The sequence below is a fragment of the Pseudorasbora parva genome, chromosome 17 (genome assembly GCF_024679245.1).
Source record: "Pseudorasbora parva isolate DD20220531a chromosome 17, ASM2467924v1, whole genome shotgun sequence".
Taxonomy (NCBI): Eukaryota; Metazoa; Chordata; class Actinopteri; order Cypriniformes; family Gobionidae; genus Pseudorasbora; species Pseudorasbora parva.
This window is the reverse complement of record NC_090188.1, coordinates 14,520,488-14,534,722: the sequence shown is the minus strand read 5'-3', so window position 1 is coordinate 14,534,722 and position 14,235 is coordinate 14,520,488. Positions and strand designations below refer to the sequence as shown.

Here is a 14,235-nt window from a genome sequence, read left to right as displayed (position 1 = left end):
ACTGATAAATGTTTACACTGTGTTTTTAAAAGAGAATTATAAATTTGTGAAACCAGGCCTTTTTTCCAGGATCGAACAATCCTGCCAATGGATGCAAAGGTTGTGGTGTTCCAAGGAACTCCATAAGTTTTTATGGCTGATCTCAGTCTCAAATTACGAAAAAATAAGAACCAGGTATGTCAAACAAAGTCTGTAGTTTATTAAATTAATATAAACCATCTTTACCATAAATGTCTCCCAGCGTTCAAATTCCCTTAGCAGCCCAAATTGGGCATGTGAAAGGTTTCTTTCAATATTAGTATTCCATAAAGGGGAGAGTATATTTAATGTAGGTATAACTATGTCTTCTATGTGATATGTAAGAAGTGCTGACAGAATTTGTTTCTTATGTTTTTTGTGTGTTCTTTTGAAAATCTAATAAAAAGAAAGTCACAATTTATTTTATAATTTAAAAATCAATTTGCATGTTCGGTTTTTGTTAGATGTTCATGACATACAGGTAAATAACTACAAAGAAAATATTTTAGAAGCCTAAGTGTTTTATTGTGTGTATTTTTATCATAAAATTATCTGTTTATTTTAATTTTATATTTTAATTATTGAATTTTTTTGTGCTAATACCTAATTAATTTTTTTATTTCCAAGCAACTTGAGACTCTTTGAGAACTCAATAGCTTCACTTGATAAGTTGAGCCTTTTATAACTCAAACACAGCATTTAAATAGCAAATCAGAATGGCACTTTTGTGTCTTATTAAATGCTCTAGAATGATTATGTCCCACCTAGTACCACCTGCAGCTGACTCCATCAAGCAGCAAATCCTTATTCATGACCAATATGTTGAACACATTGGCAATACTCTGATGTTCTCCACAACGTATATTCTACCTAGACAAAGCAATAGCTCGGATTGGTTTAGGCACCGATACACTTAAATTTCCACTGAGGTCATGGTTCCTGTAATGCGTCTGCACACACAGTTACAGCTTCTTCAAGGTTGGAGTTGGCTGAGCTCTAGCTCTAACCAGGAAACTTTCCTAAAGCATACTGAGATTAGATATACTTTCTCTCAGGTATAACAATCAGCAGTGTAGCACCAAATTTTGGGCCCTGGGTACAAACCATCTTGCTGGGCCCCCGTACTAAATACCATAGTGATACCAATGGGTGGAGTATTGTATTTTTTTATCATAAAAACACTTAAAATATAAACAAGATAAGCCATTTGTACATAAATGCTATACAAATGTTAGTGCATGTGTATGTATTGACCTCTGACTTCAAACTGACATGAATCAGCGTATTATTTAATGATTCGGATTGCCAATGTTTCGTGATTTCAGCAGTTTGACACGTGATCCGAATCATGAATCAATACACTGATTTATTTGAATCTTGCGGTGCGCTTCCATAAAAATCTGCTTTCAAAGACTTCATTGGTTTGTGTTGGAAACTGTTTTATTAATTAGCTCACAGAAACGTATCCTCAACTAGCTATGGAAAGGTATTAATCATCAGACAACATCTCTTTTCTCCACGCAGGCAAGTCTGTCCTCCAGTGTCCAAATTCGAAATGAATTGAATGTTGAATAATGAAATATAAAGAAAAATAATACAATGTATAGTCTTCACAATATGACTTAAATATAGCCTACAATTAAAGCTTAACTTATTCAATCAAAACACAGTAAGTGAAATTCTCTTTTTCTATTTCGATCAATAGACAGCCGCTGGTTGTTACCACTTTAAGAACTAACGCATGACTTTGGCTGCGTCCGAAACCTGGAAAATGCTGCCTTCGGAGGACACATTTAAAGGCAGGAAGGCATTAACCAACGGCCAAATCTAATGTTAGCTTCACTTCCTGTCTCCTGAGATACCTTCATCTGATCAATTTTTGAAGGCAGCATACATGTATCCTTCGCTGCCTTAGATATCCCACAATCCTGTGCTTTCCATTCAGTGACAGTTGAGCTGGGGGAAAAAGATGGTGTCCGAAAGTTGCATTTGGTGGTAAGTTTATGTGTAAAGGTGTTTTTTTTAACCAATATTTTCCACTTGTGATGTCTTTTCTAGCGAGAAATTACTAATGTAGTAATTAAATATGTGTTAAGTTCTCACCAAAGCACACTCTATTTTGCTGTAGATGATTAAACTGTTACACTGCCTTAGAAGTCTGTCTGAAATTAGTTTTGTGAGGTGCCTTCGTGCACAAATTGCTGCCTTTCAAGTCATTGTCTGATAAGGCAGCGAGGCAACGAGTCAGCTGTCTAGGTTTTTGGATGCAGCCATCACACATTTGATTTCTTTTCTCACTGTTTACATCAATATACAGTATAGCTACTCGTCAAAACGGTTTATTCAGTCAAAACAGTTCCCTTAACTATTTTTAACATCAAACAGGTCCTGTGCTATTCTTATTCATTAGACAACAAATTCCCCTTAATGGGGGTAGGTCTGTAAAATATACATCAGACATTACAATGTTTTTATTAAAGAAGTGCATACTGTTTACAACCAACACAGGAAACAGCAATATAGCTGGTTCTTTTTTGGTGTTAATCCTTCTCCTTCTGTGTCTCATGCCTTCAGTGACTGCACAAACTCCCTGTAATAAGAAACATAGACATTTATTTTGCTGTAATTATCTATATCTATTATATAGCAACAATGCATAGCTTACTTATCAAAAGTTACTTTTTATAGAAAGTATTTCTCCAGTGGTCTTTACTTGTAACATGTTAAACCTATGGTGTGTCTCTTATGAAATTTTTTTGAAATCTTAAAATGTTTAATATTCAGATAAAACATGACATCCTTACCTTATGATATTTGGCAAATCAGGGTCTTTATAGAGCCCATTATGAAGATATCCAAGTGATCCATCAAATGGTACTAGTTTGACCCGCTCATCTGAGTTCTGGGCCTGTTTTGCGATTCTGTAATTCTGAGCCAGAATAAATGTGATTTAAAGCAAAGATGTATTTCTAAATATTTTTTTTTAAGGTAAATTAAGTTTCATACACACAAACTCAAACCTCTTGAGCAATTGCGAAGGGCACTAAATGGTCGTCTTCAGCATGGAGAAACATAATGGGAGTTCTAATTTTCTGCAAACTATCAACAAAAAAAAAAAAGTGTTTTACAATAAATGTTCATATTTAACATAACACTGGCATACTATTCCAATCACATTTCGACTCATTGTTAATATTAATATACTTTAATGAAACAATGTCACATACTTCTTATTATTTGGAAAAACCACAATATTGTTTTTCAGTGGATTGAAAAGGAAGAACTGAATGTACGGGAACTTCCAATAAAACTGGGAAAAAAGAGAGGTACTGATTAATGACCCATATTGTGGTTTGTCCATAAATGAACTTCAAATTGAAATAAAATTAAGCAAATTTTACTTTGTAAGAAAATCCCAATTACAATGTTTTGAAAGGTAGGTTTTAAAAATATCTAAAAATGATCAATAAAATATCTGATCAAAATAATATCTGAAACTCATTTGTAACGCCCAGTTGTTTTGATCATAAACACTACTTACCCAGGAAAAAGCGTGTTCAAACATTTGATTAGGTGCCACTTCCCCGTTTAGGAATGCACCCTCAAGTATTATTCCATCAAACTGTTTTCCTGTCAAGAAATGTGCAGTTTTTTAATCATGAAAAATATATACATAATAAGAAAAACACCACTTACAGTCAAGAAATTTATTCAAATATGTATTGTGTAAAGTATGTTCCCCGCATCGTGTTCATGTTGATTAGTGTCCTCATTTTTCCCCATTTGTCTTATTAGCTTTTTACCCCTTCCCTGATTCCTTGCCAGTTGATGTTTGCTGTGGGTGAATGTAGATGGATTGTGTTCCTCATGTTCCCTGGTTGTCCTGTTCTTGCCTTTTTGAGTGTGTGTGTGTGTGTGTGTTTTTTTTTTTTTTTTTTGCAGATAGTTAGCGGCATCCACCACAGCCATGGAGGCAGACTTTAAACTCTTTGTGCCCAGTCATGGTCATTGAGGCTGTTTATGAACTCTCTGTTCTCTCTGTTATGATCACAGAGGCCAACCTTGAGGCCAACTCTCTGGGCTCCCCGTCTCTGTTCCACCATGGCCTCCTAACTCTCTGTGATCCTTTGCTTCACCGTGATCTTTGGCTCTGCCCTGGTAGTCTCCTGCTCTGCCATGGTGGCCTTCATCTCCGCCCTGGCTCCCCACTCTCTCTGCTCCGCCCTGGCCCCCTGCCCTCTCTGCTTCGCTAAACTCACTAAACTGGTCCAGGCCCACCTCCACCTCATGGTTCTGGCCATCCATCTTTCCCTGGCTTGGGTTTTATGATGTTGTGTTATGTCTTGTTTAGACTTGTGTTACTTCCTGTTTCGTTGACAATCCCTTGTAGTTTTTATGTTGATTAGTTCCCTGATGTTCCCAGGTGTTATTTGTTACCCCTTTTGTATATAATGCCAAGTGAAAAGTAAAAAGCAAGACTACAACACTGAAGAGACACTGAAAAAAAGCATAAAATGCAGTCAAAATCTTACCTTCCTCAAGTAATTTCACTGCAATGTTAGTCGTTACACTATTGTAAAAGAAACATACTGCTGTTATACTATAAATACTAATATATATATATATATATATATATATATATATATATATATATATATATATATATATATAAATTGTCATATATTATATTGATCGTCTTCATTTACATTTGTAGAAACATAGCAAAAGTTAATTATTAGGCAGATTCTACTCACCCACTACCAAGCGAGTGCCCCCACACACACACCAGGCTGTTGCCACTGTGTGCTTTAACCCAATGGTACAAGTATAAGGCATCAGCACTCAGACCAGCCTCTGTAGGTTCCCCAGTGGAGTCCCCAAAACCTGACAGATTAATACATTTGAGTAAGCAATAGAAAAATCATATACGCTATTGAAGTTTGAAATGAGTTCCAATGATAATGGGCTACAGTGAAGTGACAATTTTAACCCACCTCTGTAGTCCAACACCAAGACATGATATCCAACAGCACTCAGGACCTGTATGGCCAAGACACTTCATTCATTATCACTATTCAAGTTTTTAGTTTTGCTTTATAATGAAATAAGTGAGTTTGCTCACATTTGCAATTCCAATACGATGGGGTGCAGATCTTTTTATTGAGGGTATAAGTCATGACAAGACAAGAGCATTAAGACAAACGCAAATTATTGACATGTATTTTCAATATAATGAAAAATATATCTGTATTGAATATTGATTTATTTATAAGAGAACCAATATTAAATAGTATATCACCATCAAACCCAATGTGGTATTAGCCATAAATCAATATTTGGTAATTTTATTTAAGGTAAACGTGTTTACACACTTATGGTTGGTTTCACTGGATTTTTCACTGGTTTCATTTAAATGGCTTCATTAAATTGTGAGTTGGCAAAAGGATTGAATGTGGACGTTGAGATATATGCTGCAGTTGCCCATCCCAGTTTTTTACTAAGGTAAGGTGCAAAGTTCAATGCAAAAGTTCAATGTATAACTTTCAATTTGATTTATAACCTATGTAGAAAAAAAAATGGCCCACTGATCAGTGGCAAGAAATTATGTAGACATTGCAGTGTCTTGTTTACATATCACAAATTGAATTTTTAGTGATTATAGTCTTAGAATAAATATAGTTCTCTTTTGTTTTAAGTTGATTAAAAGATTTCCTGCCTGTTACCCCCATTGCCATGGAGGTAGATAAAAATTGGCGATCCATCCCCCAGAGCGTTCTCATACCACTCTAGATTCTGCCCCTGTGCCTCCTTCCATCTATGTTCAGGTACAGTATACCTACAAAAGTGTTATGTATAATGCAAGAACAAAGAAAAATAATATATTGACAACCTCCATAATTGTTATTTTTGATTTATAGTTTTTGTGTATGTGCCATGTAGGTGTCTTAAAACTAACCACACGCCCACTCTCACCCCCTCTTCGGGTTTAAGGTAGATATTTACAGTGTGATTGAGACCTACGTCTGAAGGTCGGCTGAGGTCAACATAGTCTGGAGAAAAACATAAATTAGTTTATGGGGGGGGGGGGGGGGGGGAAATCCATAAACTACTACATTATATAGATGACAAATCATCAATATTTGGTGGAAAAAAATGCATACCAGAGAAAAGATGCATAAGAATTGGTATTGTTGCAGAAAGCACGCACACTGAAAGAAGTCCCATTTTGGTCCAAGTCCACATCCAATGAGAGCTTAAGAAAAGAACATGCACAGAATCTAGGTGTAAAAAGGTCTGATTTTTTAATTTGACCCGTATTCAAGATGTTGAGAAGACAAATTTATTGTTAAACCAATGCAATGTATTTTAGTCTTTGCTTTTGCCTTTGCTTACACCTTTGTGTGTGTTGAAGATGAAATGTTTTTTGTTTAAATGAACATTGCAAATTTAAATTAATCTTTTCATTTAAATTGAAACATTCAACATTGCAAAATTTAAATTAATCTTCATAGTTTCACATTTAAATGGTTAGGCTAATCTCTTGTACAATCATCTGCATAATCATGACTGCCTGATATTATTACATTGCCTGATGCAGTTAGTTTTATGCAGCTGTTATGCCGTCACAAACAAAAACAGGTCTACATTGAATTACTTTCGAAAAAGTCAATACAACAAAAGTGACTTGCCTTGCATGATCATTTAAATTCTTAGGTTTCTGCAATCTTCCTGCAGCCTTTCTTTCAGATTTATCGATTCTTCGCTTCATTTGAAGAGCAGGGAACACTCAACGGTTACTTCACAGGTTTTGCAATAACTGACAAACAACCCATGCAATTCACGGAGTAAAGAGCAAAGAACATGGACTGGGAATGGTTTTAGTGTTTTATAGTTATGCCCCCCTCGGTAATGTACGTCATTTTGGTGTGACATATGAATATACACCCTCTTTCGATGCTTATTTTTTGACCAGTTATGAAAACGGTTAAATAACCATTCAAATGGAAAAGTTGAATAGTATATTTAATTAAATAGCTTATTTAGAAATAGAGAATGTTTACGAGGTTGACGTTCACCAGATTAATATTATTAAACATGAAAATGAACCTTTATTATATATTTTAAGAGTTTGAGAGCCTTCATCACTTCCTGCTGCTGACGTCGCTAAGGAAACAAAGCAGCATCGCGTCGTGAAATGGGTGATAGTTTTATGTCTGTCAGAGGAACATTGTAAGTTTGAACAGTTCTGTAAGCGACTTCTGTAGGTTAACATCTCTGGTTTAATAGTTGGTAATTTAGAGAACCAGCAGCTAATACAAATTACACGTAGGTGCTCGCGCGCTAAATTCAAAATGCCTTTCTGATTCTACATATTTCTGCTTGGTGACATTTAACATTCTCCACAATTACACATGCTTTTGCATTACGCTGAGTATTTTGCCAATCATATTTGCCGTGACTCATAACAGGCAGGTTTTTATATTTGTCTGAACATATTTTTATGAGAAACATAACGTTAACGTTACTCGCTTATGAGCGTCCATGAGATGTATCATTATTGGGTTGAAAACACATATCCACGCCCAAGTTTTAAAAGAGCTATTCTTTTTTTATTTTCACATACATCCTTATCTGTTATTGTCATTGAGTTTGTTTTCATTTGTTGTTTCCCACACAAAGATGCTTCGAAGAACAAGAACAGCGAAGGTGTATACAGAGCCAACGACGGATGATGATTCTGATGACATGTGAGTTTCTTTGCTTTGCTTTCATAATTCAGCAGTTATTATTATTATTATTATTATTTTTTTTTTTTTTCAAGTGAGCTTCCAGTAAGACTAAGATGTAAAAATACAAGATATTCTGTTTCTTTTTCTAAATTAAATGCTGGATGAAATAGAAATCATTTATTGTTACAGAACAGGCAATCAAAAAGACAGTGACAGTGAGGAGTTGGATGAATGGTTGCCAAATTTAAATGAAGGCAAAACTAAAGGAAGACTCACGAAGGGGCCAGATGAAACCGCTGAAAAGAAAAAAGTTACCAAGAGGGTGGCCAAACCTAAAGAGCCAAAACCTAAAGCAGAGAGGAAGCCAAGAGCTCCACGGGTTCCTAAAGCGAAGAAGGAGAAGACTAATACAGAGAATCAAACTGAGGATGCAGTTCTACCGAAGCCTGAATCACAACATGTGACAGTCAAAGAAGAGGCAAGTTTTTAGTATTTGACTCTGCAGCAGTAACTATGTACAGTAAGTTACTCTACATAACAGCATTTGCTTTTCTAAATGACTAAATATGAAAAATATCTACCCTGCCTCAGGTCTACTATAATTTAACCAACACAAACATCATGTTCTATAATCTATGTATATTTTATGTCATAATTTTATCTCTTTTCTGTACAAACAATACCATTCAAAAGTGTGGGGTCAGTAACAGTTTTTTAAAAAAATGATATTAATACTTATATTCAGCAAGGAGGCATTGCATTCATTAAAAGTGTCAGTCAAGTCTTTTTGAAGTGAAAAATATATCTTTTTTTAAACTAAACTGCTTAAACTTAAACTTATTTATAATAAGAAGAAATGTGAATTTCTAAAGGATCATTGACACTGAAGACTGGAGTAATTGCCACTAAATATTCAGGTTTTCTATCACAGGAATTAATTACACTTTCAAATATATCAAAATAGAAAACAGTCAATTTAAATTGCATTAATATTATTGTTTTACTTTATTGTTGATCAAAAATGCACTTAAAGCAATAGAAAATAGACACTTAAAAACAATATTTCTGACTTTTGTAAGGCAGTATATCTTGACAAGTACATTAGTTAAATACATTATTTAGGCATTTTGCACATCAGCAGATGTCAGCCATTCTAATATAATGTACTCAAATTACTTCATTCTGTTGCCTTATTTTAGAGGTTGTCCATCAACTTGAGCAGGGAAATCAGTAATAAGGCAGCTGTCCCAGGAGATATGCCTGATGAGGGTCCATCATCTAGCCAACATCTCCCCAAGATGAAAAAAGAGGAACCAAATGACAGCTTCACCTTTGATGAACCTGCTCAGAAGAAGCAGAAGTCCACAAACATGCCCCAGGGAAGACCTATAAAACTCAAATCGGGCAATTCCTGTGTGGACGACTTACAGATGAATTGGGATCCCATTAGGGTGGGTTATTACTTTCTTGAGGCATTAAATAGTTGGATAAAGGCTGTTTAAGTTATTATTATTTGCTGTTTTCTAACACACAGTACAATAAATGCAACTCAAATATTTCAAGACCATTTTTTTTTTAATCCCATGAAGGTTCTTGCCCAGAAGACGGGCGTGGAGCAATGGGTGTGTGTGAACATTGCACAGCTCTTCCAGGAGGAGAACACTATTCCCTTCATGGTGCGCTATAGAAAGGAGCTGATTAACCATATGGATGCAGATGCTGTTCGAGACGTGCAGCTGGCTCTTGAAGAGTTACGGTAAGACACTGGAAAGATAACACCAGAAGTACACTCAAATGTTTTTTGGTTTGGTTTGTAGATTAAGGTTTTTATTTAATAATTTTGTTTATTAATAATTAATTAATTAATCTATATGAATATGCTTTAAGGCTAAGCTGATGGATGTCTCCAATGACACAAAAAGCTGATGTTTGAATATGTCTGTTGCTTGTTGCTTGGCTTAAGTGCCTGAAATCCAAGTGTGACCTGTAGATGGCAGCAGAGGTCAAGCTACGTAATGTTACAGATTGTTCTCAATAAAAATGTCTAGTCTGCCAGGCCAGGAGTAAATGATAAAGTAAACACATTTTAACACTTGGTTAATTTGTCTAAATATGACATTTTCTTTTCATAAACTATCATCATTCAAAAGTTCTGCCATTACAGTAATTAATTACACTTAATATATTAATATATAATATACAGCTCTGGAAAAAATTAAGAGACCACTTAATATTGAAAAATCAATGTTAAGTGGTCTCAATTTTTTTTCCAGAGCTGTATATTAAAATAGAAGACTAATATTAAATTGCATTAATTCTTCACATTTTTATTGTTTTTTCTGTATTTTTGTTGACCATAAAATGTAGCCCTGGGCAACATAAGGCACTTCCTTCAAAAAACATTAAAACAAAGCATAACATGATAATGTAATAGACATTAGTTAGGCACTTTTCCTAATGACAAAGCAAACGGAAACAGGATAAATTTAATTTTATGCACGTGTCTTAGGTCAGTGGCCAAGAAGAGCAGATCTGTTGCTCAAACACTAAAAAAGGAAGGAGTTCTTACTTCCGAGCTGGAAATGTCTCTGAAGAACTGCACATCAGCTGATGAAATAGAACATGTGGTGAGAACCAAACAAGCTTCTCAGCTTAATTACTGTAAAACTTTGATAATTTGGGATTTGAATGTGAGGGTTGTAATAATAGCTTATACTTTTGTGTTATCTTCAGTATGCTCCCTATAAAAAGGGCAGTAAATTGTCCAAGGCCCGGCGAGCTAAGGAGCTAGGACTGGAACCTGTTGCACTGGCTCTGCTTCAGACACCCCAGACACTGGACCTGCACTCCTCGATTCAGCCCAACACCAAGGGTATAAATCTTATGTATACTACTTGCAGCAAGCAGCATGTTAAATGTGGTGCTGGAGGCCTGTTGCATGAAACTAGTTTGCTCAGACTTATCTCAAACTTACCTGGGTAGCAGCTGAAACTAATTTGATTCTTGCAACAGATCTTAGATGCCACAACTCATTGCTCTTTAGGGTGTCATGCTCACCCAGAAAGTACATTCATTTAAAGGGTACATAACACATACAGTATCTGGCAATCTCATGTTAATTCTGAGTACCTATAGAGTGGTACTGTGTCCTTCATATCTCAGAAGAGTTAAGTTTTATCAGATTTATAAAAGAGATGTTGCAATTCTTTCTGAAAACAGCCCAACTCGAGTGGCAGTGGGCAGAGCTAAAGAGTCACTCACACACACACACACACACACACACACACACACACACACACACACACACACACACACACACACACACACACACACACACATGTTGGTCTATGTGGTTTACAGGGACTCTCCATAGGCGTAATGGTTTTTATACTGTACAAACCGTATTTTCTATCCCCCTACACTGCCCCTGCCCCAGACCTACCCATCACAGGAAACATGCTGCATTTTTACTTTCTAAAAAAAAACATCATTTAGTATGTTTTTAAGGCCATTTGAATTATGGGGACATTTGATATGTCCTCATAAACCACATTTATAGAGGAATACCAGTGTAATACCCATGTAGTTATACAAATTTGTGTCCTCATAAACCACATAAACAGGCTCACACACTTGCAGAACTCTTTTGCTGCTCCGGAAAAACAAACTGCATCCACTGTTTTCTTAACACTGGGTTATTTGGGAAGCTGAACAAGGTTATCTTTCCCTCACAACCAAAAACATTGTTTAGCATCTTTAGCATGTGAATCCAAATCTTTTAACAGTGTAAATAAGTCAGAATGCATGAAACAGCATTAGACCCCCCTTCACCAATAATAGTTTTGAAATGTTTGATTAATGATTATTGTTCCTAACATTGCCTCCTTAATTTCTATATCAAATAAAAAGTGTGATAAGACATTGGGTCAGTAGAGGGCAGCAAAGGACTTTGTGTGTGTTGTCTACTGGCTGTTGACATTGACATTGACATATCAAGGCAGTGACATCAGCAGCAGCGTGACATTTTTCGAAGCATTTCTTCCATTTATATGTATTCGTAAGGAGTCATTATTATACATGCAGGTTACATATACTATATAACTATGTGGAATATTTGTACAGTATCTGTAAAACAACAACAACAACAACAAACAAAAAAAACAATCCCACACTTTCCACCAAAGAAATGCAATCCCATAAGTTAATGCAGGGTCACTGATAACTATGGATGTTATGTGACAATTAAACTGTTTTGCTTCCTGTGTGTAGGGTTGTCGACCTTGGATGAGGTGGCCACAGGTGTGCAGGAGATCCTTGCAGATATGATTGCAAAGGACAAAGAGACTCTCACCTATGTCCAGTCACTGTGAGGCACTTTAGCAATCACAATATTTTCTCCTACTCTCCAGTCCCTCTTAATTATCATTGTTCTATTATCTATTAATCTATATGTTTTTGCTCTTTTATCATTATGCACCTCCCCTTACATTTTCAAATGTGTCAACCTTAATTAGGAGTGTATGTTTGACTTGTATGCTCTCAGGTGTGACAGGAGTGCAGTGACCATTCACTCATCAGTGTCTAAAACAGCCCTGAAAGAACAGCAGCCACAGGAGGGCAATCAGAAGAGCAAACCAAAGGACATTGCCAAGTTCAGCCTGTATACTGACTTCACCTGCGAAGTCCAGCGTATCCAGCACCATCAGGTATAATCACCTTTTATCTTGTGCCATACCAGATTCACTGTGCAGATAGGACACTTTTTTAGATCTATAAGCGTTAAATGTTTATCTTTTCATTCAGAGATTTGAATATATCGTGTAGTGCTATTGCTTGCTTAGCAAATTACATAAAAAAAAATCTGTTCCACAGTGATATGATAAATCTGCTATTGCATTATCTGCACGATTAACATTGATATGTTTTATATATATATATATATATATATATACAGGGAGTGCAGAATTATTAGGCAAATGAGTATTTTGACCACATCATCCTCGTTATGCATGTTGTCTTACTCCAATCTGTATAAGCTGGAAAGCCTACTACCAATTAAGCATATTAGGTGATGTGCATCTCTGTAATGAGAAGGGGTGTGGTCTAATGACATCAACACCCTATATCAGGTGTGCATAATTATTAGGCAACTTCCTTTCCTTTGGCAAAATGGGTCAAAAGAAGGACTTGACAGGCTCAGAAAAGTCAAAAATAGTGAGATATATTGCAGAGGCATGCAGCAGTCTTAAAATAGCCAAGCTTCTGAAGCGTGATCATCAAACAATCAATCGTTTCATTCAAAATAGTCAACAGGGTCGCAAGAAGCGTGTGGAAAAACCAAGGCGCAAAATAACTGCCCGTGAACTGAGAAAAGTCAAGCGTGCAGCTGCCAAGATGCCACTTGCCACCAGTTTGGCCATATTTCAGAGCTGCAACATCACTGGAGTGCCCAAAAGCACAAGGTGTGCAATACTCAGAGACATGGCCAAGGTAAGAAAGGCAGAAAGTCGACCACCACTGACCAAGACACACAAGCTGAAACGTCAAGACTGGGCCAAGAAATATCTCAAGACTGATTTTTCTAAGGTTTTATGGACTGATGAAATGAGAGTGAGTCTTGATGGGCCCGTGGCTGGATTGGTAAAGGGCAGAGAGCTCCAGTCCGACTCAGACGCCAGCAAGGTGGAGGTGGAGGTGGAGTACTGGTTTGGGCTGGTATCATCAAAGATGAGCTTGTGGGGCCTTTTCGGGGTTGAGGATGGAGTCAAGCTCAACTCCCAGTCCTACTGCCAGTTTCTGGAAGACACCTTGTTCAAGCAGTGGTACAGGAAGAAGTCTGCATCCTTCAAGAAAAACATGATTTTCATGCAGGACAATGCTCCATCACACGCGTCCAAGTACTCCACAGCGTGGCTGGCAAGAAAGGGTATAAAATAAGAAAATCTAATGATATGGCCTCCTTGTTCACCTGATCTGCACCCCATTGAGAACCTGTGGTCCATCATCAAATGTGCGATTTACAAGGAGGGAAAACAGTACACCTCTCTGAACAGTGTCTGGAGGCTGTGGTTGCTGCTGCACGCAATGTTGATGGTGAACAGATCACTGACAGAATCCATGGATGGCAGGCTTTTGAGTGTCCTTGCAAAGAAAGGTGGCTATATTGGTCACTGATTTGTTTTTGTTTGGTTTTTGAATGTCAGAAATGTATATTTGTGAATGTTGAGATGTTATATTGGTTTCACTGGTAAAAATAAATAATTGAAATGGGTATAAATTTGTTTTTTGTTAAGTTGCCTAATAATTATGCACAGTAATAGTCACCTGCACACACAGATATCCCCCTAAAATAGCTAAAACTAAAAACTAAAACTTCCAAAAATATTCAGCTTTGATATTAATGAGTTTGTGTTCATTGAGAACATGGTTGTTGTTCAATAATAAAATTAATCCTCAAAAATACATCTTGCCTAATAATTCTGCACTC

General features: G+C 36.4%; 2 protein-coding genes across 4 annotated transcripts in view; one reads left to right on the top strand and one right to left on the bottom strand.

Annotated features, from left to right (window-relative positions):
- Positions 1-2,474: 2,474 nt before the first annotated feature.
- On the bottom strand, positions 2,475-6,886 carry LOC137045069 (lysophosphatidylserine lipase ABHD12-like). Its single transcript, XM_067421528.1, has 13 exons — positions 6,708-6,886; positions 6,180-6,271; positions 5,975-6,068; positions 5,735-5,854; positions 5,141-5,171; positions 5,013-5,058; positions 4,773-4,902; positions 4,551-4,588; positions 3,560-3,648; positions 3,246-3,328; positions 3,039-3,117; positions 2,823-2,947; positions 2,475-2,608 (listed from the first exon to the last, which is right to left on the bottom strand). Exons 1-13 carry the CDS (start codon positions 6,785-6,787, stop codon positions 2,581-2,583), a joined length of 1,035 nt encoding a protein of 344 aa, XP_067277629.1. The 5' UTR covers positions 6,788-6,886; the 3' UTR covers positions 2,475-2,580.
- A 228-nt stretch (positions 6,887-7,114) lies between these two features.
- Positions 7,115-14,235, top strand: part of srbd1 (S1 RNA binding domain 1) — a 62,972-nt gene continuing 55,851 nt past the window's right edge. For 2 of the 3 annotated variants that reach the window (XR_010898750.1, XM_067421930.1), the window contains exons 1-9: positions 7,115-7,248; positions 7,699-7,766; positions 7,943-8,226; positions 8,948-9,199; positions 9,338-9,504; positions 10,258-10,375; positions 10,482-10,620; positions 12,018-12,114; positions 12,292-12,454. Coding sequence is in view for 2 of the 3 variants with exons in the window: in XM_067421930.1 (XP_067278031.1) it covers positions 7,214-7,248; positions 7,699-7,766; positions 7,943-8,226; positions 8,948-9,199; positions 9,338-9,504; positions 10,258-10,375; positions 10,482-10,620; positions 12,018-12,114; positions 12,292-12,454 (1,323 nt within the window). In the remaining variant the exon portion in view is untranslated. Of the gene's footprint in view, positions 7,249-7,698; positions 7,767-7,937; positions 8,227-8,947; positions 9,200-9,337; positions 9,505-10,257; positions 10,376-10,481; positions 10,621-12,017; positions 12,115-12,291; positions 12,455-14,235 lie in introns of all 3 variants that reach the window. The other variant, XM_067421931.1, reaches the window with a different exon arrangement.